Below are 24,334 nucleotides of genomic sequence, written 5' to 3' on the forward strand. Positions count from 1 at the left end.
ACACCATGTTTCCTGATGATATCTCCCAAGGGTAACATATAAAGCGTGAAGAGTAGCGGCCCTAGTACTGAGCCTTGAGGTACTCCATACTGCACTTGTGATCGATATGATACATCTTCATTCACTGCTACGAACTGATGGCGGTCATATAAGTACGATTTAAACCATGCTAATGCACTTCCACTGATGCCAACAAAGTGTTTAAGTCAAGATCAGACAGTTTCACTTTCATTTCAGTCACAGAACCGAACGAGAAACAAATCTGTGAGTAAAAGACTGTGTTCAGTGTTGAGATGCATTCAACTGTGTTGATGAGTTCAACACACTTCTCTCAGTTTATTTTGTGTGATATAATTCAGAGAGTGTCTTATTTCTGTCATATATGAGAGCTTTATCAGTGTGTGTTTCTTCATAATCTATATATTCCCATCTGAATTTGCTGCAGTTAAACAGAAAACTGAACAAACTACAGACAGAGGAGTGAAGGAGCTTCACATACTGAAGTCTGGATGAATGAACATGTCTGAAAATTACTACAATATCTTACAGGACGATGAAGAGAGACGTCAGGAGTCAGAGAAGAAGATCAGATGAAGACTGAAGAAAGAGACGAATATCAACATGTCCACCAGAAGTGAGAATCCAAGATTAAAATTAGTCTTCAAGAAGATTTCCAGTACATTGTCAAAATAGTTCATTTACACACATCTGAGGATATTCATGTCTTTATTGCATCCTTTATTGAAGATGTTTATATTTAATAGATATTTAATAGAAGATATTGAATAAAAATCTGCTACATGTGTGAGTAAAATGTCATGTCTCACAAGACCACAGTGCTTCATACTAGTTTAACATAAACATACAACAATAGAAGTATAAGTAAAACAATTACAGATCTATTCAGATCTATACTTATACTATAAATAGTTTAATACACACACAAACTGAGACTGTACCAATCTTTACATTAATACTGTAAATTAAATTGTGCAGAAGAGATGTTTTGGGGGAAAATAGCACATGATTGCAAGATGATTTGTAGTGGAGTGCACAAGTAAGCATATATTCTCAAATTAAGTCTTTGTGTGTGTGAGCATTTGTAAAACGTGTCTAGTGTACATTCAGACTCCAAAGATACAGTAGGTTATTCTCTGAACAGATTTACCAGCATCTCAGACTTTCACTTGTTTCAGTGCTTTGTTCAGAGATGCTGATTTCTGTTGATATATGTGAAGATGATGAGAGGCAGATATATTAAGACTTCTGTTTCTTACAGTGTTTGTCGTCCACAATCCTCCTCGCAGGAGAAGACGGAGCAGAGACGAACCTCCTCTGAGTGAGTCTGTACTTACATGAATAAATATATATATATAGGGATGTAGAGTGTATTAAAAATATGGGCAATTATTCCTTATTAAAACAGAAGTGGTGAATTCAACCTCTTAGTGGTGGATTCTGGTCATTTTGATCTGTGATGCTGGAGTTAGATCAGGATCTTGTTACAGATCACATGTGTTACTGTACGATGTGAGGACTGTGAACACTGAGTTTCTAGTTTGACTGTTTGCAGTGAGGATTGTTGTTCTGGGGAAGAGTGTGTCTGAAAATAGTCTGGTGGGGAACTTGATCTTAGGACGAGCAGCGTTTGACAGTGAAGCTCCTCCAGATGTTGTAGAGAGAGTCGGAGGAAGACTGAAGGACAGACACCTGATCATCATCAACAGTCCTCAGCTTCTCCAGAGGAACATCTCAGATCAGCAGATCACACACACAGTGAGAGAGTGTGTGTTTTTCTCTGATCCAGGGCCTCATATCTTCATACTAGCACTGCAGTATAAAGACTTCACTAAGAAGGACTTGAGAAGAGTGAAATATGTGCTGGAAACATTCAGTGAAGAGGCCATTAAACACACCATGGTGCTCACGACTGATGACGAGACTGATAAATGGGCATCTGTGAAAGCTAATGAATTAATTCAACAATTAACTGCAGAATGTGGAGGAGGACATGTTCAATTTAATAACGAAATAGAGGAATGGTGCTCTGTAATATCAGAACGACTGGAGAAGATACTTGGAGAAAACCATGGAGAATTTCTTACATGTGAAATATTTTACGATGCAGAAGAAACACTGCACTGCTGGATGAAGATCAGAGCAGATCTTTAGCTTCACTCAGAATGAAGAAGGAAGATTCTGATGGTGAGGATTCTCAAATAGAGACAAAAAAACAGGTTTTCCTTGTGGTTAACTAGTTTTGAAATATTTCCTGCTTTTGAAAAAAAAAAACATTAATGAACTATATTCAGACATTAGGTTATTGAACAGAACATCACAGGTAAAACACAAAGATTCAGCCTGAAAGTACACACTCTTAGAAGCAAAGTGGAGTTCTGTAAAGAATTCAAGAGTTCTTGACACAATTCTGAAGAACACTTAATACCAAAAATGTTATTAGCAGATTCAAGCAGGCGATTAATATTTTTTCTGTTTAATGGATTAAAAACGAATTTTACTGTCCTGTCTGCCGTTATGGTCAATGCTCTCGTTTCTTTGAACGGAGTGATGTCAAGCTTTGCCGAACTGAATTATGTCAGAAGCTGAAAACGTTTCAGCATTTTAACCACCAACTCAGGCTTCAGCCAATCAGATCGCCGTATGCAAATACCCTAGTACAGATGCTAAGCCAATCCCGTTCACCTGACGATCTAACGTATGTGATTGGCTGTTGTCACTATGACAGCACCAAGCTTCATTGCTTCATTGACCGTGTGAATGTACTCTTATAGTGTGCTTGTAACACTCTTAAGTTGCATGGTAAAAAGAGTTGATATAAATATGATGCATGTCACAATATTTAAATGAGAATTTAGTGTTTGATAACTTTATTTGATTTCTGTATATTTCCTATATTTCTTGAAGGACAATGCAGAATGTTTTAAGTTCACTTAAATTACAAGTTATTTTTTAAAGTCTAACCGATTTTAAATAGTCGGGCAAAAAACTGTTTAATAGAGACATCAGCAGTAAAAAAAAAGAAAAAAAAAAGATGAAATTAAACATTGAAAATATACTGTCATTATGAAGATTGAATATTGAATATGAAATTATTGCAATATAAAAGTATATTTAAAACCTGTAATGTTAATCTATATATGTTCTAGTAACATATGTTCCTGTGTTTAAGGTGTAAGTGTCACCAGAGAAGAGAAGCTGAACTTGGTGTTGTGTGGAAGTGATGAAAACCTGAAGAAATCCTTATTAAAACTAATAGAAGAGAAGAGGAGAGATGTGGATCTTCATGATCGTCAGATCAGTGTGATAGAGCTTCCAGCTCTGACTGGTCTCTCAATAGAGGAAGTGATGTGTCAGTCTCTCCGCTGTGTGTCTCTCGGTCATCCTGGAGTTCATGTTTTCATCCTCATTATTCCTGACGCTCCTCTCAATAATGAAGACAGAGCAGAAACAGAGAAGATCCAGAAGATCTTCAGCTCCAGAATCAACAAACACATCCTGATCCTCATAAAGCAGAGCTCAGAGCGTCAGACAGAAGAACTCAGTGAAGAAACACAGTCTGTCATTCAGAGGTTCGGAGGAAGACATCAGCTCTTTGGTCCCAAAACACAGGTGTCCACATTGATGGAGAACATTGAGCAGATGCTGGAAGAAAACAGAGGAGAGTGTTTCTCCACAGAGATGTTTCTGGAGACACAGATGAAGAAACTGATGAAATATGAAGAGATGAAGAAGAAAACTGACTCATTAGAGACACATTTACTCTCACAAGGTAATGAGCAGAAAACTAGTTCTGGTCTTAAAATATGGAGCTGAAAACATGTCTAAAATAATTTGGTAATTAACAAACTCTGATGCATTTCCTCTCTTCCAGGTTCATCAGAGAAAGAAGATGAGCTGAGGATTGTGCTTCTGGGAAAAACTGGAGCTGGGAAAAGTGCGACAGGAAACACAATCTTAGGAAGAGAAGCATTTACAGCAGAAGAATCGTTTGAATCAGTGACTAGAGAGAGTCAGAGAGAATCATGTGAAATCAACGGTCGACGTGTCACTGTGATCGACACTCCAGGACTGTTTGAGACTGAACTCAGTAATGAGGAGATCCAGAGAGAAATCACTCACTGTGTCTCCATGATCCTGCCTGGACCACATGTGTTTCTCTTACTGGTTCCACTGGGACGATTCACTAAAGAAGAAGAAACATCAGTGAAGATCATCCAAGAGACCTTCGGTGAAAACTCATTAATGTACACCATGGTGCTCTTCACCCGAGGAGACTTTCTGAAGAAGAAGACCATCGACCAGTGTTTGGGAAAACCTGGATCTCCTCTGATGAAGCTGATCGAAGCGTGTGGAAACAGATATCATGTGTTCAATAATAATCAGCCTGAAGACCGAACACAGGTGACTGATCTACTGCAGAAGATAGACGACATGCTGAAAGAGAATGGAGCGAGTTTCTACTCATGTAAGATGTTCAGAGAGATGGAGAGAGAGAAACAAGAACTACAGATCAAGATCCTGATGGACAGAGTCCGAGAAAGAGAGGAGGAGATGGAGAAACTGAACAGAGAAAGAGAGGAAGAGATGAAGAAACTGAACAGAGAAAGAGAGCAAGAGATGGAGAAACTGAAGAGAGAAAGAGAGCAAGAGATGGAGAAACTGAAGAGAGAAAGAGAGCAAGAGGTGGAGAAACTGAACAGAGAAAGAGAGCAGGAGGTGGAGAGAATGAACAGAGAAAGAGAAGAAGAGATGAAGAAACATGAAGAGGAGAAAGAGAGAATGAACAGAGATTTTTTGAGATTTCAAACCTCTTTATTTTTCAAAACATGAGTTAAACAAATGACATTTCACTCTCCTTTTTTGACTATAACTAAAACCAAGAATAAATAAATTCTTAGAAAATTTCTCTCCAAACATCATGAACATTTGTTGCAACAACTGAAAAAAAGAGCACAATCTGCTACAATCCAAAAAGCAGTGGTAAACTGTTTCCCTCTGCAAACAAAAAGGGCACTCTTCACTTACATTAGGATTTATGATGGAAATAAAAGCATTAACAGCCACACTACCGTGTAGGATTCTCCACTGTAAATCCCCAACCCTTTTGGTCAACGGTGGTTTGTAAATCGCTCTCCATACTGGTCTGACCTCATTGTCAAGCCCCAAATGGGCTCTCCAAGGAGTGTCAGCCCGACCACTTAATTTGACTTTATTTACAATTTTTACAAACATTTTATACATAGTTTTTCCTCCCATGTCTTCAAATTCATTTGTGAGAGTCTCTCTGGACTCTAACAGTTCACCAGTACAGTCTTTAAAATCAGGAGATAGAATCAATGCAGGAAAAGAATCATCAACAACTGGTTGACCTTGTCCATTACTGTAGTCATTTAGCAAAGATAATTCAGTCTTTGTGAGTTCGCACTTCCAAGTGCTAAGCATTTGATTTATGATCCTGATCGATCTAACTCCAACACGAGAAGCTAGAGCTGCAGTGTCGATCAAATTTGGTCCACACAGATCAACCACATGTCTCAGTGTAACAATCCCAGCCGTACAGAACGACTGCATCACAAAAGGTCCGGTTATGTGTTTTAAGTTGAAACGAGTGCCATTCACCACTGGCTCTTTCAACAGCCATGACAGGGACTCACAGCTTGCCACTCTCTTTTTATGGAACATCCCCCACACAGTGAACAGTCCATGGTAGAACTTTGGGAGGTTAGACAGCTTTTGAGCACTCAAGTCCATTAAAAACAAAGGCTCAGCAAGACCCAAATTCCCGCCTCGGATCAATATGGTTCTGGCTAAGGGTCTCCAGACAAGATCTACGGGCCCAACAAGAAGTCTCTGGATAAACTGAAGTCGGAAAGTGGCGCCCCTACTGGCGAGATGAATAAGTCCCTGCCCTCCTTCCTCTTTTGGCAGAAACAGTACACTCTGTGGGACCCAGTGCAGCCGGTCCCAGAAAAAGTCCACCAACACTGCCTGTATCTTAGCCAGCAGTTGTGCAGGAGGGTCTACGCATGATAACCGGTGCCACAACATTGATGACACTAAATTGTTGATCACTAGTGTTCGGCCCCTAAAGGACATGTGTGGCAAGATCCATTTCCATTTTTTGAGACGTCCTTCGACTTTCTCTAAAACATTTTCCCAATTTTTACATAGAAAAGTATCATCTCCAAGATAAACACCAAGGTATTTAAAACCACCCTTGTTCCAAATTAACCCGGCAGGTAAAACAAGTTTTCTGCTCAACTCATTACTATTCGTTAAAGCTTTGCTTTTCTCCCAGTTAATTTTGGCAGAGGACAATACGCCAAACCCATTAATATTTTCTACAAGGGTGTCAATATCTTCTTGTTTTTTGACAACAACAACAACATCATCGGCATAAGCAGATAATTTAAAAGAGGTTTCACATCCAGGAAGGTTTACACCAATAAGATATTTTCTTAGTTTGTGCAGAAGAGGCTCTATGGCCAAGGAGTACAGCATGCCAGATAATGAACATCCTTGTCTGACCCCCCTATGAACTTTAAAAGGAGCACTTAAACCACCGTTGATCTTTACAATACTCTCAATGTCACTATACAAGACTCGAATCATGTTTATTAAACCAGAGCTAAAACCAAACGCACCTAACGTTTGCCACAAATACTGGTGCTCGACTCTGTCAAAAGCCTTTTCTTGGTCTATTGAAATCATACAAATTTCACAACCCAATGAATTGGAGAGGTCCAAAACGTCACGAATTAAAATAACATTGTCAGATATCAACCTATTGGGTATGCAATACGTCTGGTCAACATGGATAACATGCTGCATAACATTTTTCAGTCTCATTGCCAACACCTTCGACAAAAGTTTGTAATCAGTGCAAAGCAGAGCAACTGGCCTCCAGTTCTTTATCTCTTGTAAATCTCCTTTTTTGGGGAGAAGAGTGAGGATTGCTCTCCTACAACTCAAAGGTAAATGTCCTTTTCTTAAACTGTCTCTGAGAACAAGCAACAAATCTTTGCCAATCACAGACCAGAAAACTTTATAAAAGTCCACAGGAAGTCCATCAATGCCCGGAGATTTACCGCTTTGTAGACTCTGCAACGCAGAATATAATTCATCAGCGGAGATCGGTGCATCCAACTCCATGTTGGCCTCTTCGGAAACCTTAGGTAAGCCCTCATAGAAAGACTGCGCCACCTCTGGTCTCTCTTGGAACTCACTCTTAAAAAGCTTTTTATAAAAAACAACTACAGATTTACGAATGTCCCCAGACTCCTGCAGCAATTGTCCAGTACTGGCAGACCGCAGAGAGTGCATTAGTCTCCTTTGTCCATTTTTTTGTTCAAGGCCAAAAAAAAAATGAGAAGGTGCATCCATTTTGGCTATATTTTGATGACGTGAGCGAACCAGAGCACCTTGACCAGAGAAACCCAACAGGTTAGATAGAGCTGACTTTTTCCTTTTTAAAGCTTTAAAATGTTCTACTTCTCTTGTTGAGTCTGCCAAATCTTGCAGCTTTACTATTTCACTCTCCAATGCTTTCATAGATCTAGTCATGTCTCTTGTGACATTAAGAGTATATTGTAGGCACAGCTGTTTTATTTTGACCTTCCCTATGTCCCACCACTGTTGTAATGAAGTGTACTCAGATTTTTCTTTTGTGTAACCACTCCAGAAATACTTAAAAGTATCTTTAAAAGCATGATCAGAAAGCAAGGATACATTAAAATGCCAATAGGCACTTTTACATTTAACATCCTTAACAAAGATATCAACTTGTACGAGACAATGATCTGAAATGCCAACTGGGTGTATTGAACACCCTTTTAGTACATTACTCTGATGTTTGAAACAGTAGACTCTATCAAGCCTAGCCAAAGACAAAAAATTATCTTTAACATGAGACCAAGTATACTGCCGCTGAGTGGTGTGAAAAAACCTCCAAACATCACATAAATCATTCATCTCAATTACTTTTACAAGACAATTCTTACTGGCTCCATGTGGTTCTGGGTGGTTTCTGTCTAGAGCTGCGTTCTCAGTGCAGTTAAAATCACCACCCAGGAACATGTATCCATCAGCACTACATTTGCTCATTACATCATTGAGAGTGTTTAAAAAGACCACTCTTTCTGGGCCTACAGTAGGAGCATAAACATTTATGAAAGTCATTTTTACACATTCAAACACAGCTTGTATTTTTAACAGGCGACCTGGAATTATTTCCTCAGTAACACAAGAGATGGGTAAAAAATCTTTAGAAAACAAGATACCCACTCCACCACTATTACTACACTTATGACTGAGAAAAACTTCCCCATCCCAATCTTTCTTCCAGTCAGTTTCATTTTCAGCTGTGCTATGCGTTTCTTGTAAAAAAATTACATTCAGTTTTTTAACTTTAAACAAACTGATGAGGGAAACTCTCTTCACATCCTCTCTCGCACCATTAACGTTTAAAGAACCCAACTTTATGTCACACATAGAAAATGTTAAGTTGCATTTAAACAGAACAGAGAGGTTAACACAAACAAAGAAAAAGAAAAACAAAAGGCACTTAACCATCATTAGCTAATTGTGCTCTCGCTTTTATCATTAATTTTTTTAAACGAAAAATTTCCTGGTCTGTAAAGGTTAGTTGGCCTGAATTTTCTTTATTTTTCATGAAAAACTTGACTGAGTCAATGAACAACTTTAAATCTGGAAAAAACTCATCAATTTTAACTGATCTCAAACCTTTGGTTCTTTGTAAAAAAGACTGAATTTTAGTGAAAGGGTAAGCACTCTCCACGTTCATCTGTGTGTCTCCACTAACATCACTTTCAGACTCTTGTGTGCTCATCAACACATCATCTGACTGAGAAGAAATGCTCATTGGATTCGTTTTTGATACTTTTGTAACTTGTTCAGTGTTTGATTTGTTTTCTGGATTTTTTCTCTTGGTTGACAGTTTTGAAATTTCAGCATCCAACAAAGCATCTTCTTCATTAAACAACACTGACTCAGCTACTCTAGTCGCGGTTTGACTAACATTTTGATCCTCTTTTAAAACATCTTGTGCGTTTTGATCACTCGCTACACTTTCTGTCTGCTCATTCTCCTGATCACTATCATCTCCGTTTTCTTCCTGGACCGTTCTCTGCGGTTCGACGGGTAAAGAAGTTTCGCTTTCGGCCCGTACGGGCGGCAGATCCGCTACAGCCCGCACCGCACCTGCTCTCTCTGGGCACGAGCGAATCACGTGACCAACAATTCCGCACCCAAAGCATTTCATCGTCTCTGATGTTACATGAACGGTGTAATCAAAGTCATCAACCTTAAACTTAAACACTAAGTTTAACTCTTCATCGCTCTTTTTAAGAATCATGTGCACATGTCTCCTAAAAGACACAACGTGTTTAAGATGAGGAGATTTACAGCTGATAGGGATCATCTTTATCGGAGTCACTAGTTTTCCGTGTCTCCCTAGTTCTTTTTCCAAAAGTTCATTTTTCATAAACGGAGGTACATTCGAAATGATGACTTTTTTGGCAGGGTTCACTAGAGACAAAACTGGTGTGTATGTATCTTGAATCACAACTCCACTTTCAAGTATCTGATTTACTTTGTCCACACTGTCTAAAAAAATCACAACGGCACTATTCATCCTAGAAGCCGATTTAATACTGTCATATCCCACAATCTCACCCACCGCTAGACTACAATCTTCAACCGAACACCCGTTAGGCGGAGAAAGTTTGATAGCGTGTCGGCGCGTGAGCTTGTGCAAACTACTGTGTTCACCTGCAGCAGCCATGCTGACCAGCCACGCCGGCAGCCGCCGCCTCCACCTCCACCAAACAAACACAAACGATCCCCAATAAACACTGTCCCTCTAAAAAACTTCTCAAAGCATCAACAGAGAGAGAAAAAAAAGAGAATTAGAAAACTCACATTCAGCACGCTCTCAGCAGCAATCACCGCAATCACTCCCAACACGCACCCGCACCCTCACGCAACAGTCACACCGGAAAGTGAGAAAGGGAGAGGGAGAGAGAGAGAGAGAGAGAGAGGAAGAGATGAAGAAACATGAAGAGGAGAAAGAGAGAATGAACAGAGAAAGAGAGGAAGAGATGAAGAAACACGAAGAGGAGAAAGAGAGAGTGAAAAGAGAAAGAGAGGAAGAGATGAAGAAACATGAAGAGGAGAAAGAGAGAATGAACAGAGAAAGAGAGGAAGAGATGAAGAAACACGAAGAAGAGAAAGAGAGAATGAACAGAGAAAGAGAGGAAGAGATGAAGAAACACGAAGAAGAGAAAGAGAGAATGAACAGAGAAAGAGAAGAAGAGATGAAGAAACACGAAGAAGAGAAAGAGAGAATGAACAGAGAACGAGAAGAAGAGGTGAAGAAACACGAAGAGGAGAAAGAGAGAATGAACAGAGAAAGAGAGGAAGAGATGAAGAAACATGAAAAAGAGAAAGAGAGCATGAAGATGATGATGGAGGAAGAACGACAGAATCAGGATAAAGAGAGAAAGAAAAGAGAAGAGGAACTGAGAGAAAGAGAAGAACGATCTAAAAGAGAAATGAAGGAACAGGAGGAGCACATGAGAGATGAGATGAAAAGTGTGAAAGAGGAGTATAAAAATGAAATAAAGGAAATGAGGAAAGAAATTGAGATTATAAAGAAAGAAAAAGAAAATCTTCAGATCAGGTATGACACAGAAACAGACAGAATGATGAACAGAATAGAGAAAGAACGACAGAATCATGAATCAGAGAAAAGGAGAAGAGAAAAAGAGTTTAATGACAGAGATGAGAGATATAAAAGAGAAATGAAGGAACAAGAGCAGATGAGAGACGAGATGAAAAGAGAAAGAGAGATGATTAAAGATGAAATGAGTCTAGAAAAAGAGACTGTGAAGAAAGAAAAAGAAAAACTACAGATAGAAATATATAGACTGATGAACAGAATAGAGAATGAACGACAGAACCATGAATCAGAGAGAAAGAGAAGAGAAGAAGAGTTTAATGAGAGACAAGAGAGATATAAAACACTAATAACAGAGAAAGAGAGAGAGATGAAAGAGGAGATGAAGAGAGAACGAGAGGAATGGGAGAAACAGAAACAAGAGGAAAAGAGGAGAAGAGAAGAAGAGGATGAGAGAAGACGAGTGCAGTGGAGAGAGGAACATGAGAGAGAGAGAGAGAAGATGATGATGAAGATCTGCTCTGAAACTGATCCTTCACTGAAGGTGAGTCTTCAAGACTTTCATGTTTGTTCTGTCAGTAATCACACTTTTAATATTAATATTATCACACAAAAATCAACAATTAAAGTTATTTTTACTGAATGATGTGTTCAACTCCAAAAGGTCTCAGCTTACAGGAAACTGGAGACAGAATACAGGAAGTGGTGCTGGAGTCTCCGCAGAGCCATGATGGAAACTAAGAACAAACTACACAACAGAATATTAAATGAAGTGATTCATGAGATTGAAGAAACCGATCTTAAAATAGAACTGAAGAAGACAAGTGAAGAAGTGGAGAAATCAATGTCTGAATTCTTTGAGAAACACAGATATAAATATATACTGATTCAGTGGAAAACATCATTTGAAATCAAAATCAGAGATCTTCAAGAAAACATTGTGAGAGAAACACAGAGAAGATTAAATGAGGTTCTTCAGCAGCGAGACCTGAAGAAAGAGATTGATGCTCTGAGAATACATCATGAAAACACTCTCTGTGAAAAGAGCAAACAACTCGCCTTAAAACTCAGAGACAGAACAAATGATGAAGAAACACTGAAGAAAGAGTTTGATGTGTTCTGGGAACAGTGGATGAAGAAGATCATCAGAGACACTCCTCTAATCAGAGACATTGATATGATGAGAGACGTGAGAGAGATACTCAGTGAGATCTATGAAAGTGTTCCTGTAAATCACTGAAGAGAGAGCAGGAATATTTTATCTGTGCAGAGTTATTCAGATTATGTGAGGCTTAAGAGATCCAGTGAATTTACAGGAGCTTTGAAACATGCCTACAGATCAGCTAAAGAGGTGTTGGGTTATATTCTGTCTCCAGAGGATGAATCTCAGATCAGATCATTCGTCACAGATGTTGTTCAGCAGACAGACAGAATGATTCAGTCATTTAACATCTCAAAGAAGGGCTACAACATCAGCTGCCTTCAACAAATCACAGACTACATCAAGACAAGAGTAACACAACATGAGGAAGAACAAGTGAGATATGTGTTCAAGAAAGAGTTCTTCAGGGATTTGGTTCTGTCCATCTGTGAGAGAGAAAACAAGACGATCACTGACCAACACACACTGTTCAGAGAAGACAATGATCCTGTAATATATGTAGAGAAGAAGAGAGAGGAATACTATAGTGTTTTCCAGAAATACTGTCATGGAGCCGCATCAGCTGCTATGTTTGGAGAGATCATCTGTCAGAAACTGAAAGAGCCGATTGAACAGAGCGTCTACAAGAAGACTGCCAGAGATATAGCAGATGAAATGAGATCAAACTGTGAATCACTGAATGGAAACAGATCAAATCTGGAGAAACACATCCTGAAGAGACTGGCAGAAGAGGAGGACTTCGACAAATACATGAACTACATTCATCATCCCAGAGATCACTTCAAGAGTTTCATCAGAGATGAAGTCAGTCGGTACATCACTGATCAGTTCAGTCTCAGTGTTTTACCCAAGATGAAGGAGAACATTAAACTCCTGGAGCAGAAGATCATGAGAGCAGCTCATCAATCTACTGAATGTGTTCAAGAGAACAGAGATGAATCTACTGAACGTGTTCACGAGAACAGAGATGAATCTACTGAACGTGTTCAAGAGAACAGAGATGAATCTACTGAAGATGTTCAAGAGAACAGAGATGAATCTACTGACCGTGTTCAAGAGAACAGAGGAGATGTTGGTTTGTGGTTGAAGAGTTTCACACAGCAGATCTCAGATGATCTGATCTTCTCTGAGAAACACCTCAGTGGAGTCAAACATGATGATGTTGATGATCTCAATCTCCTAGAAGATGTGATAAAGAGAGAACTTCCTGCTATAATGTCTGAGATCAGCAGGAGATTCAACAGAAAGTCATTTGATGAAAAACTGGACCTTAAATTCAGACCAGATGGGCTTCTGATAGACCTCTTCTGTCAGTGCTGTTGGGCTCAGTGTCCGTTCTGTGGAGCCACCTGCACCAACACCACAGAAGACCACCCTGGAGATCACAGTGTTCCCTTCCACAGAGTCACTGGAGTTAATGGACATTTCTACAGAGGAACAACAAACCTGTGTATTAACATCTGCACATCAGATGTAGCAAGTGATCAATGTTTTTATCTCGATGGATCAGATGATAGAGTCCTCTATAGAGAGTACAGAAGAGCAGGAGGAGATTATGAAGACTGGAGCATCACTCCTGATCTCTCTGAACTGATCTACTGGAAGTGGTTTGTGTGCAGATTCCAGAGAGATCTGGAGAAACACTATGAGAAAACATTTGAGAGGGGTGGAGAGATACCAGATGAATGGAGAAGATCCACAAAACATGATGCCCTTGAGAGTTTGGAGAAATACTTTTAAAATATATAAACTTGTAAAGCAAAACAACACTCTTTAAGACAGTTACAAAACAATATAAATATGCTGTTCCAAGGGAAAAAGAAATGAATTAAAAAAATTTTGAATGAGTTTTGAATTATTGCTAGTAAAGTTTATAATAAATCAGATTTTATTCACTATATCTGGCAAACCTCAACATCATTTTGTGAAGTAATGGAGAGTCTGCGCTGTAGTAGATTTCACATACAAATATTAACAACAAATAAACACTGTTCAGCTAATTATAAATAACATTTGAATGATTTAACATTACAGCTTATTTAAATTACAACTCCACCATATCTAATAATCTTGAAATAAATCCTGTAATCTTATCTGGCTGGTATTACATTGTGTTTTCCAGGAATAATTTCCTGCTTAACCAGATTGATCTGGAGTGTTTCTATATTATATTATACAGTAATGTTTGCATCACAAGAACTGTCTCCAGTCTGAACTGAAATGAAAGCATTAGAGCAGCATTTATAATGTTTGTGATTGTTTCATTTATGAGACAATTTAGGTCATGTCAAGTCAAATCAGAAGATCACGCTCATCATTTACATTTATCCAACACTTTTATCCAAAGCGACTTACAATTGCTATATACTGTATGTCAGAGGTCGCACGCCTCTGGAGCAACTAGGGGTTAAGTGTCTTGCTCAGGGACACACTGGTGTCTCACAGTGGATTCAAACCCAAGTCTCTCACACCAAAGGCATGTTTCTTATCCACTGAACCAACAACACCCATCATCATTCTTTGTGTTTTATACTGTATGAAAACAGATGACTGTTGTATTTACTCCATCATCAGAATCACAGAAGATCTCATGATTCAGATTCACACAGTTACATGATGATCACACAACAAACTATTCTATTATATTATTATTGACAAGTGTTTTATTGGAATAAACATCTAAACATTTATGGAAAAAGGCCATTTAACAGGGAAATAGTTAAGAAGATCAACTATTATTTATCATATGCAAATGTACTTTTTATTTTTATTTTTTAAAGCACATATATCTAAGTATGAAATGTTTTAAATAATATTGCACACTTAATTAAAGCTGTATGTAAATATCTAGATTATAAGTATATAAGTTAGTAAAACAATACACACATAGACTATATATTTTAGTGTTTTCCCCATGTAAATGTTTACAAAAGATTAAACATTAGGCCCGTTGTGAACGAAGAGTTTTACAATATGTGCGTGAGTTATGAATATTACTTTTGAAAACAATCATTTTAGCCGAAAATGGCAGAGAGTTTCTCAACAGGAAGTGTTTCATTTCACTGTGAGAAATCCTGAGCATTTAACTGTTGTAGTTTTCATTCTCGACTCATGAACATGTTGATTAAGAACAGAAGAGCTTATTAATCTCTAATATATTGAAAGGGAGTTCGCTCACAAGATCATGTCTTCAGTAGACACAAGACAAACTATGTGTGTGACTGTACAAACACATTATTCTGAAGCCAACACAGATTTACAACCCAAAACCCATTACATATTCATCTTGAAAACCTCAGCTCACTTTAGTTATGTTCTTCTAATAGGAATGAATTAATAAATAAATTACACAGCATTGGAAACTTCAACTCACACAAGTTCAGTATTTGCAGCGCTGCATTATGAATTTGTTTATAACATTTAAGTTCACGATGGAGTGTGTTTAGAGCAGGCTTGAGTTGAAATGTTATTAACTCATTACATTAAAGCTTGCATGAAGAATACATTTTTGCAGCTTTGAATAGAGATGAAAGGACAAATTCAAACATAAAGCCAATTTAAAGGATTTAAAGTCATATCACTTGCACAGCTTCTTAACATACGGTAAATAATGACAGAACATAGAATGTATAAAACATTTGTTCAATCAAAAATATGAACAACAGCAGTATTACCAGAACAACTACAGTAGAGATAAAACCTGATCCAAGAATAACTGAAAACAAGGACTAAAAAGACAAACGAGATAATTAACAGACACAGGTGAGACACATGAGGACAAACCAAAACTAACAGACAACTCAAACCCAGAAACACACATGACATGTTTAGTGAGTGAATGTGAAACATGCTGGATTTGTAATCAAATTCATGACCATATGAAAATGATAATAACACAAAGTAGTATAATGCATTCAGTGAAAGCTGAAGCAGGAATTCACAGTTTTTTAAAAGAAAGACTGTTATGTAGCTCAGAATGAAGCAGAAAATCTCAAGAGGAGCCTGAGTCTGAGTAAATCAGCCACAATGATGATGATGATGGAGATCATCCTCTGGACATGGAGCCGTTGATCTGCCCAGATTCATATTGATTCAGTGAATCAGATTCATCTGATCTGAGCTTCATCTGGACACCAGATTCAGGATCTCTGTGAGAAACAGATTCAGATTGATTCAGTGAATCAGATTCATCTGATCTGAGCTTCATCTGGACATTAGATTCAGGATCTCTGTGAGAAACAGATTCAGATTGATTCAGTGAATCAGATTCATCTGATCTGAGCTTCATCTGGACACTAGATTCAGGATCTCTGTGCGAAACAGATTCAGATTGATTCAGTGAATCAGATTCATCTGATCTGAGCTTCATCTGGACACTAGATTCAGGATCTCTGTGAGAAACAGATTCAGATTGATTCAGTGAATCAGATTCATCTGATCCGAGCTTCATCTGGACACTAGATTCAGGATCTCTGTGAGAAACAGATTCAGATTGATTCAGTGAATCAGATTCATCTGATCCGAGCTTCATCTGGACATTAGATTCAGGATCTCTGTGAGAAACAGATTCAGATTGATTCAGTGAATCAGATTCATCTGATCCGAGCTTCATCTGGACATTAGATTCAGGATCTCTGTGAGAAACAGATTCAGATTGATTCAGTGAATCAGATTCATCTGATCTGAGCTTCATCTGGACACCAGATTCAGGATCTCTGAGAGAAACAGATTTAGCAGATTCAGATTCACAGAGTTTCAACTCAAACACGAATGCTGATGTGAATCAGTCGAACTCAGTTCAAGACTTTCTTTCTCTAGCTTTGATTCACTCACCTGTTTTCTGAATCACTGAGCTGAAAACATCTGCCAATAGATTGAAGCTGATTAAATGTTATTATATTTTTCAAAGTAATTTCTATTTATTGATAGAGGTTTTCATCTTTAGATATGATTTTATATCAGATTTGTCACAACTAAATGAGACAATTAAAGACTCGAGACTCACCTGAAGATCTTTTTCTGCAGCAAGACACAGATAAAAACCAGAAGAGCAATGAAGATCAGAGCAGAAATCCACCACAGCTGATCTACACGAGCAACAGCACAATAACATCATCTGATGGACTGAATTAATGAACTGTATATCATGCTGTCAATCATCAGCTGAACTCACGTGATTCTGGAGTTTGAGTCGATCCGCTGACGGCGTCTGTGACATTAAACACCGAAAAACACATCCAAAATCATCAGTATTAATAATAATATTTTAAGTGCATTTTTTCTTATTTTATAAATGATCTGCCAATAGAGTAAGAAAAATACGGCAGTGGCTATTTACACTAAGTGAAATTAACATAGTTTCTTAGCGATAGATCTTATTTACAGTAGGCTAAGTGCTAGTAGCTCTAGATGCTATTTACAGAAAAAAAAATGTACAGTGAAAATCGTTTTTTTTTTTTTTTTTCAAGTTTGGTCAAATAGGTGTCCAGGTACAGAAACCGAACAATTAAATGTAAAATAGCACTGGATAGTCTTTAGTGTAAAAATGAAATATACAAGCAAACCAAAATATATTCAGACACATTATATATTCACATTTAGCAGTTTTAGTACAGACAGGCTATTCTAATAATAAAAGCCAGGAAAAACCAAGCAAAGTTACATACTGAGTATCAGTCGGTGAGAAATGTAACGTTTTAAGTGTAACGTCCTCGTTTCCTGCCAGTAATTTTTAAGGACTGTGTTGAGAACATCGTTAACATCGTAATCACAAAAAACAGTTCACGTTCAAATTGTTTCATACCTTCCCAGCCGGCATTTCAACGTTGATTCAACGTTGAAACAACGTCAGGTACCATGGTTGAATCAACGTTGAAAAACCTTTCGATTTTGCAAATTGGATCAACGTTGAAATCACGACGTTGATTCACCGTTGAAATCGTGACGTTGGTGTACGGTTGAAATCATGACGCTGATTCACCGTTGAAATCCCGACGTTGAATCAACGTTGAATTACCTTTCGATTTTGCAAATTGGATCAACGTTGAAATCACGACGTGGATTCACCCTTGAAATCGCGACGCTGTTTCACCGTCTTACCTGCATTATGGGTGAATTAGGGTCGTGCTGCAGGCCTGGGATGAAAGCTGAATGAGGTGTTGATTTTGGAAAGTTAATCAATGTTGTTTCCCCGTCGTACCTTGCACCGTGTATAAAGACACCTAGATCCTAGTGGGCATTTAGATCAACAAGGTACATGCAAGGCTAAAAATCTAATGACTGGCAGCAATGGCTTTACAAACAACTTCAACAAACTACCACATGCTCAAAATTGTCAAACAGCAGTTTAATTTTGGAAACATACTGTATAAAACAGATGAAAATAATCCCACACTTTATTATGCAGAGTAGCCTATGCATGGAGGTAATGCTAAAAACATGGAGTAGAACAATCAAAATACAATAATATTTAAAGGTTTTTGTAAAAAAAAATTGTCACATAAATGCATATTTTTTGCAGCACTTACAAGACAAACCCTTGTACCTTTAGGACTGAAACCAGTGGATCTTTTATTTGGGTGAAAAACTACAGTTTCTTTCAAAAACATGTATTACAAGAGTTGTGTACATTTGTGCAGTGAAAATGTGTTGCACAGTACGAGCAGGGAACCTTCAACCAGTTGATTTCTAACGGGAACCACCCCATATCCCCCCCCCCATCATCACCATCCCCTTCACGCTCTCCCACTTGTGCACATTCTGTACTGTCCTGTATAAACATTTACATTTAATCATTTAACAGCCGATTTTATTCAAAGCGACTTACAAATAAGAACAACAGAAGCAGTCAGGTCAACAAGCGAACAACAACAGGATACAAGTGCTATGACAAGTCTCAGTTAGTCTAGCACAAAACGCACAGCCAGGTTTTTTTATTTTTTTTTTATATGAAAGACAAGATATGAAGGAAACGTGCTAGCATTAGCTGGTTAAGTTCCGGTGAAAAAGATGAGTCTTAAAATGTTTCTTGAAAATGAGTAAAGACTAAGCAGTTCGGATTGAGATTGGGAGGTCATTCCACCAGCTGGGCACAGTCCAGGAAAAGGTCCTTGAGAGTGATTTTGAACTTCTTTGGGATGGCACCACAAGGCGTCGTTCACTTGCAGAGCACAAACTTCTGGAGGGAACATAAGATTTAACCAGTGAGTTTAGGTATGTTCACAATGTTTCACAATAACTTTGATATTGTGAAATATATTTAACTGAAAACTGAATGCAAAATAAATTACACAATATTTTCACTTTACAGTTCAGTAACAGTGAGGTTGGAAACAAAGTGGACAACACTATTCATTAAACACTTATTTAATGTATTCAGATGAAAATGTACAATATTAACAAATTATTCATAAGCAGTGTTTTCAGAGCCCCCAGTTACACTTTAATCAGAACACTAGCATTACAGTGTAGTAAAATAAGTAAAATCTAATTCAGTAAATTTTTATTAAACTAAGTACAATCAAAACCTATTCAAAGCATCTCTAGCAGAAGTGACAGTGCAATGTAGCAGATGAACAATTTCTTACCAATGTTTCAAGAACAAGCTGGATCCTCGATGACTCTACAAGGGGAAAGAAGAAAGAGTTTACTGAAAAGTTCTTAAAAAGCAGGATTTCATATTATACCATTTCTTTAAACCACTGGTTCTCAAACTTTTTATACCAAGTACCACTTCAGAAAATATTTGTTATTAAATATTAAGTTCCACCATAATGACCAACATTACATTTCAGCAGCGTAGTAGGCCAAACTATTCAGCTACAGCTCTACAGTTAAAAAATGAGGCAGTTTTATTCTAATAAGAATATTTATTGTTGTCAGACACTTTACCATGTTTGAACATTAACACTACAACTGTGCTTATACACAGGTAAATGAAAAAAAAAGTTTAAATTAAAATGTAATTTTAAATGTAATTATGTAACAAAAGTTACAAAACTGTACTGCACTTTAACTGTAACATACTTAAATGTGCAAAAAAAAAACTTACTCAAAGATTAAGTTAAAATGTATTAACATTAATTAGTTTAATTTAGTGTTTCACCTGCATAACAACTAGAGGGGGCCTGACACTTTGAGAACCATGGCTTTAACAATCCTTTTATTATTAATTCATTAAAATTATATTATTTAAATACGGACATTTGCACTTATATGTTTCAGAAAACACTTTGAAACTATTATAATAATACAAACATATATAACACACCTAATGCATGGGATTCATATCAGGAAAATATGGGAAAATCTCTAAAAGACAGAAATTAACACATAACCTACCAGCAACACATTGGGTGAGCATCTAACTTGATCATCTGTGATAAAGCAATGCAAAAATAGACACACGGCTATTTATTTATCTGCAGGTTACATGTCATTTAAGCTACCCATTTGTAAACTCTGGTAATACTTTACTATTTTCAAAAGATAATAAAGATAACGTTAGCGAATTTCTTACCTCATTTTGCCAGTATGTTTTCAGGACCTCGCAGAACACCTGACCCTTCTTGTGTTCACAGTTTTTGTTCTCCATTGACATGTCACGACTCAAATTCGCTCAAAATAAATAAAAAAATGTACAGGCAAATATGAAATAATTCGGGACCGACCGAGCAGTCAGTTATAACGAGCAGCAGCTCACAGTTATCCGCCTCACTCACAGAAAGACGACAATAACGGTCATATTTTTAAATGTAGAAAAGCGCGAACCGATTCATTGTCCAGTTTCCTGAATGACAGCCAGATTAACCAATCATGATAGAAGTAATAAAATAAAACTACCAATGGGAGTTGTTTCAGTTTGATAAAGCAGCGAAATGTATATAGTTTTATTGTTGTTAATGATGATAATATTTAACATATACCTTTAGATTTTAGAATAGTTATCATGACTAATATTTTAAAATGCTATTAAAATAATAAATTAATTAATTTAAATAATTTAATATAAATAATTTAAAAGTTTGTTAACCTTTTTCTACAATTTAGCATTAAACATTTTTAACGTTTTTTAAACAACTGACCTTATTTCAACCATATTTCAATGTTGAAAGTTGGTCATGTGCTGGAAGTTTTTCAACCGTTCATCTTTAAACATTTTTAACGTTGTTTCATTAAAACAACTGACCTTATTTCAACCATATTTCAATGTTGAAAGATGGTCATGTGCTGGAAGTTTTTCAACCGTTCATCTTTAAACGTTGAATCAACGTTGTTTCAACGTTGAAACCACAACTGACCTTATTTCAACGATATTTCAACATTGAAAGTTGGTCATGTGCTGGATGTTTTTCAACCATTCAGCTTTAAACGTTGAATCAACGTTGTTTCAACGTTGAAACCCCAACTGACCTTATTTCAACCATATTTCAACGTTGAAGGTCGGTCATGTGCCGGCTGGGTTAAGAAGATCCTTCAGCAAAGTATAAGTGAAGTGCGAGGAGCACAATGACATTCACCCACAATGAGTTTTGAAGCTCAGGGTACCAAACTAAAAGGCAGGGCGGATTTACGTAGATATCTATATATGGAGTGTATGCATTGAAGTAACCGAACACCCCCTTCAAGTCAGACTCAAAGAAAGTGGAAAAAGTGCTGCTGTGTGAATGAAAACGCAAGTAAAACAAACCATAATCAGTTTAAATTGAAGGATACTGGGCTGAAATAATGTACCTTACAACTTACCAAATATCCAGTGGTCCATGGATATTGACATGCAGCCAGAAATCATGTTTTCTTACGTTTTCTTTCTTGTGTATTACTTTGACGCTGGGGAAATTAATAAAGCAGGTTTGCCTGTGAATGCATTTTGTAAATACAAAACTAAATCCGAGAGATCACTTATGCCAATCGCAATATTATTTCTTGTTTTAGATGTGTTTTGTGTTCTGTAGCAGCATTCGCGCTGAAAACCAATGCTGCCTCTCAGTGGGCGGAGCCACGGCCGCTTCTGCTGACGGTGACGTCATGGGTTATCCTCTTCATACTGCGACACATTCATGAGCTGCTGTCAGAATCAAGACATTCACCGATTGACCCTAAAGACTGTCAAACTGTTGAATACTACTGTAAAAAGAAAGAAGAAGAAGAAAGATATCACAGTCGTATGAGAATATGAGATATTATTTAAGGAAAATATATGTAGTGGTATGGACTCAAGTAGTCATGTTTGTATTGTTTTCATTAATATTATGACTTATCATCTGTTAAATATGGTTCTTGCTTTAAATGTATATTAAAATAGAATTGTATATTATACTGTATAACTATGCCAACTTGAAGATCACTTAGACCTGTAGACGCTGGCGGGTGACGCTAGAGGGTGATCACGAGCCGCAGGAGATAGAGCTTCATTTATATATGAAGAAGCCACTCTTGCAGCCACTGATTCACAATTGAAAGATTTCTTTCTCTCTCTGTTTATGTGTTTCTGCAGGTAAGATAAGTGATGTGGCATCGCAGTTTGAGTTCATAAAGTGTTTATACTTTAGTTATTTGTGTTAGTTTGATGACTTTGTATACATAATCGATCACTTTAGCGGTTGATGTGCGGCCGGCCGCACCCGCGCGATGGATTGCGCAATCGCGGCTGGGAGGCGGCTGACGCTGCTGCGTTGGTGGAGGCCGCGCGATGCATTGACATGGGTGCTTAGTGTCCTCAGTAATATACTTGTAATCACTCGTTATTATGAGAGTTTATATTTGTTTATTGTAACGATTGTGTTTTGTACATCTGTCATGTTTTAGAGTCAACTAAATTGCTGATAAAGATCGTTTACAACAGAGCACATAGAGAGAAGTAGTTACTAAAAAGGAAACAAAGAGCTTACACCGTTTGTGTATGATTATTGAGTATTATTTTCGGATGTCATGGAAATGTTAATGTGTTACAGACAGTATAGCAATATATTCTCATTTTCTTTCAATGTATTGTGATATGATTGTTTAAAGTGAGTTTAAGGACATAGAGCTTCATTTATATATGAAGAAGCCACTCTTGCAGCCACTGATTCACAATTGAAAGATTTCTTTCTCTCTCTGTTTATGTGTTTCTGCAGCAATAAAACAATATATGTGCCACCAGAAGTCTCCGCCTCTTCTGTGTGTGCAACATCATGGCGAGCCAGCCAGGAGAGAACTGCTGATTGGATGTGAGAAAGACAGTTCCTCCCTGAGACGAACCTAGAAACAACAGAAGATTCATCAATAAAGAGAATTCTATAAAGTAGATTAAAGAGACGGAATTCAAATCAAGAAAAAAATGGAAGAACTTCAAGACTGCGTTAGTTCCAAGTTTCTGATGCTCGAGAAGCCTGAACTTATAAAAGTCTGCCTCCATTTAAAGTGCAGCGAGCCATCAGGTGAAGGTTTCTCAGGCCAGACGAGGCGAGCGCTGATAAGGCTGGCGGAGGGAACGTTGGATGAAATTGAGGAAAGTTTAGAAGAGGGGCAATATGCAGAGAGCCTTAATGAACTTCTGTGTTTCATAGAGTCCCTTAAGAAACCAGCCGAGCTCAAAGAGTCACCAGTGACCCAGGCTGAAATAGAGAAGTTAAGGAAAGAGTATGCAGAACTACAGCAGACACATGCAAATGCCCGTCGTGCATTAGAGGAACAGATTGGGATACTTGAAGAAAAACATCAGAAAGGAATAGAGGAAATGAGTGTGAAAAAACAAGTCACAAGACACGAACCGATTCCAGAAGTTACTCTGAGGAGGGAATTCCGAGTCTTCGGACAGATTGGAGAGGCTGGCCAAAAGGAAAAATTGTCATACACAAGCCTCAACAACCAGATCGAATCAGGAGTGAGGAAGGGGTATGCAGAGGCAGAAATCATTGAAGCAGTTATCAGAGCAGTGAGTCCTGGCCTTCCCCTCAGGGAACTCCTTGAAATTAAGCGAGACCTCACACTTTCCACATTAAAGACCATCCTCAGAGGACATTATAAAATAGACTCTTTGTCTGATCTACTGCACAGGCTCATGAACATCTCTCAGGAACCCAAGGAGTCTGCTCAAAGTTTCCTGTTCCGAGCCATTGAACTGAGGGAGAAACTACTGTGGACATCTGGAGATGAGCAGGATGGAGAACAGTTTAGCCCGGAGCTCATCCAACGAAAGTTTCTTCGCTCTGTGGAGACAGGCCTTCTAAATGATGCAGTTAAGTTCCAAGTCAAACCATACCTCAGTGATACTAAAATAGCAGATGAAGTGTTGATTGAGAAAATCGGTGAAGCTGCTAATCTGGAATTGGAGAGACAAACAAAGTTAAAGAAAGCAGTGACTCAAAAACCTCTTAGACTAAGTGAAGTTCAAACAGTAGAACATGTCTTCAACACTGAGCGATATTCAAGCAGCGAGATGGAGACTCAAGGACAGAGGAAAGAGACATTAA

At 37.8% G+C, this 24,334-nt stretch overlaps 3 protein-coding genes across 3 annotated transcripts in view; 2 read left to right on the forward strand and 1 right to left on the reverse strand.

Annotated features, from left to right (window-relative positions):
• Positions 1-208: 208 nt before the first annotated feature.
• LOC127952139 (trichohyalin-like) lies at positions 209-13,684 on the forward strand. The gene is given in 9 exon segments (XM_052550451.1): positions 209-264; positions 446-634; positions 1,280-1,339; positions 1,574-2,205; positions 3,191-3,790; positions 3,893-4,704; positions 10,356-10,409; positions 10,464-11,261; positions 11,382-13,684. Coding segments are annotated over 6 exon segments (4,524 nt in total). The 5' UTR covers positions 209-264; positions 446-634; positions 1,280-1,339; positions 1,574-2,183; the 3' UTR covers positions 13,620-13,684.
• On the forward strand, positions 622-2,172 carry LOC127952050 (GTPase IMAP family member 5-like). The gene is made up of 3 exons (XM_052550309.1): positions 622-634; positions 1,280-1,339; positions 1,574-2,172. The coding sequence occupies exons 1-3, from the start codon at positions 622-624 to the stop codon at positions 2,170-2,172; spliced, it is 672 nt and encodes a 223-aa protein (XP_052406269.1).
• Positions 13,685-15,924: 2,240 nt separating the features above from the next.
• LOC127952051 (dentin sialophosphoprotein-like) overlaps positions 15,925-24,334 on the reverse strand; it is a 53,507-nt gene continuing 45,097 nt past the window's right edge. The window contains exon 7 of the mRNA XM_052550310.1: positions 15,925-16,594. Coding sequence (XP_052406270.1) covers positions 15,925-16,594 — 670 coding nt within the window. The remainder of the gene's footprint in view (positions 16,595-24,334) is intronic.

Source organism: Carassius gibelio, chromosome B3, assembly GCF_023724105.1.
Source record: "Carassius gibelio isolate Cgi1373 ecotype wild population from Czech Republic chromosome B3, carGib1.2-hapl.c, whole genome shotgun sequence".
In the NCBI taxonomy this organism is placed as follows: Eukaryota; Metazoa; Chordata; class Actinopteri; order Cypriniformes; family Cyprinidae; genus Carassius; species Carassius gibelio.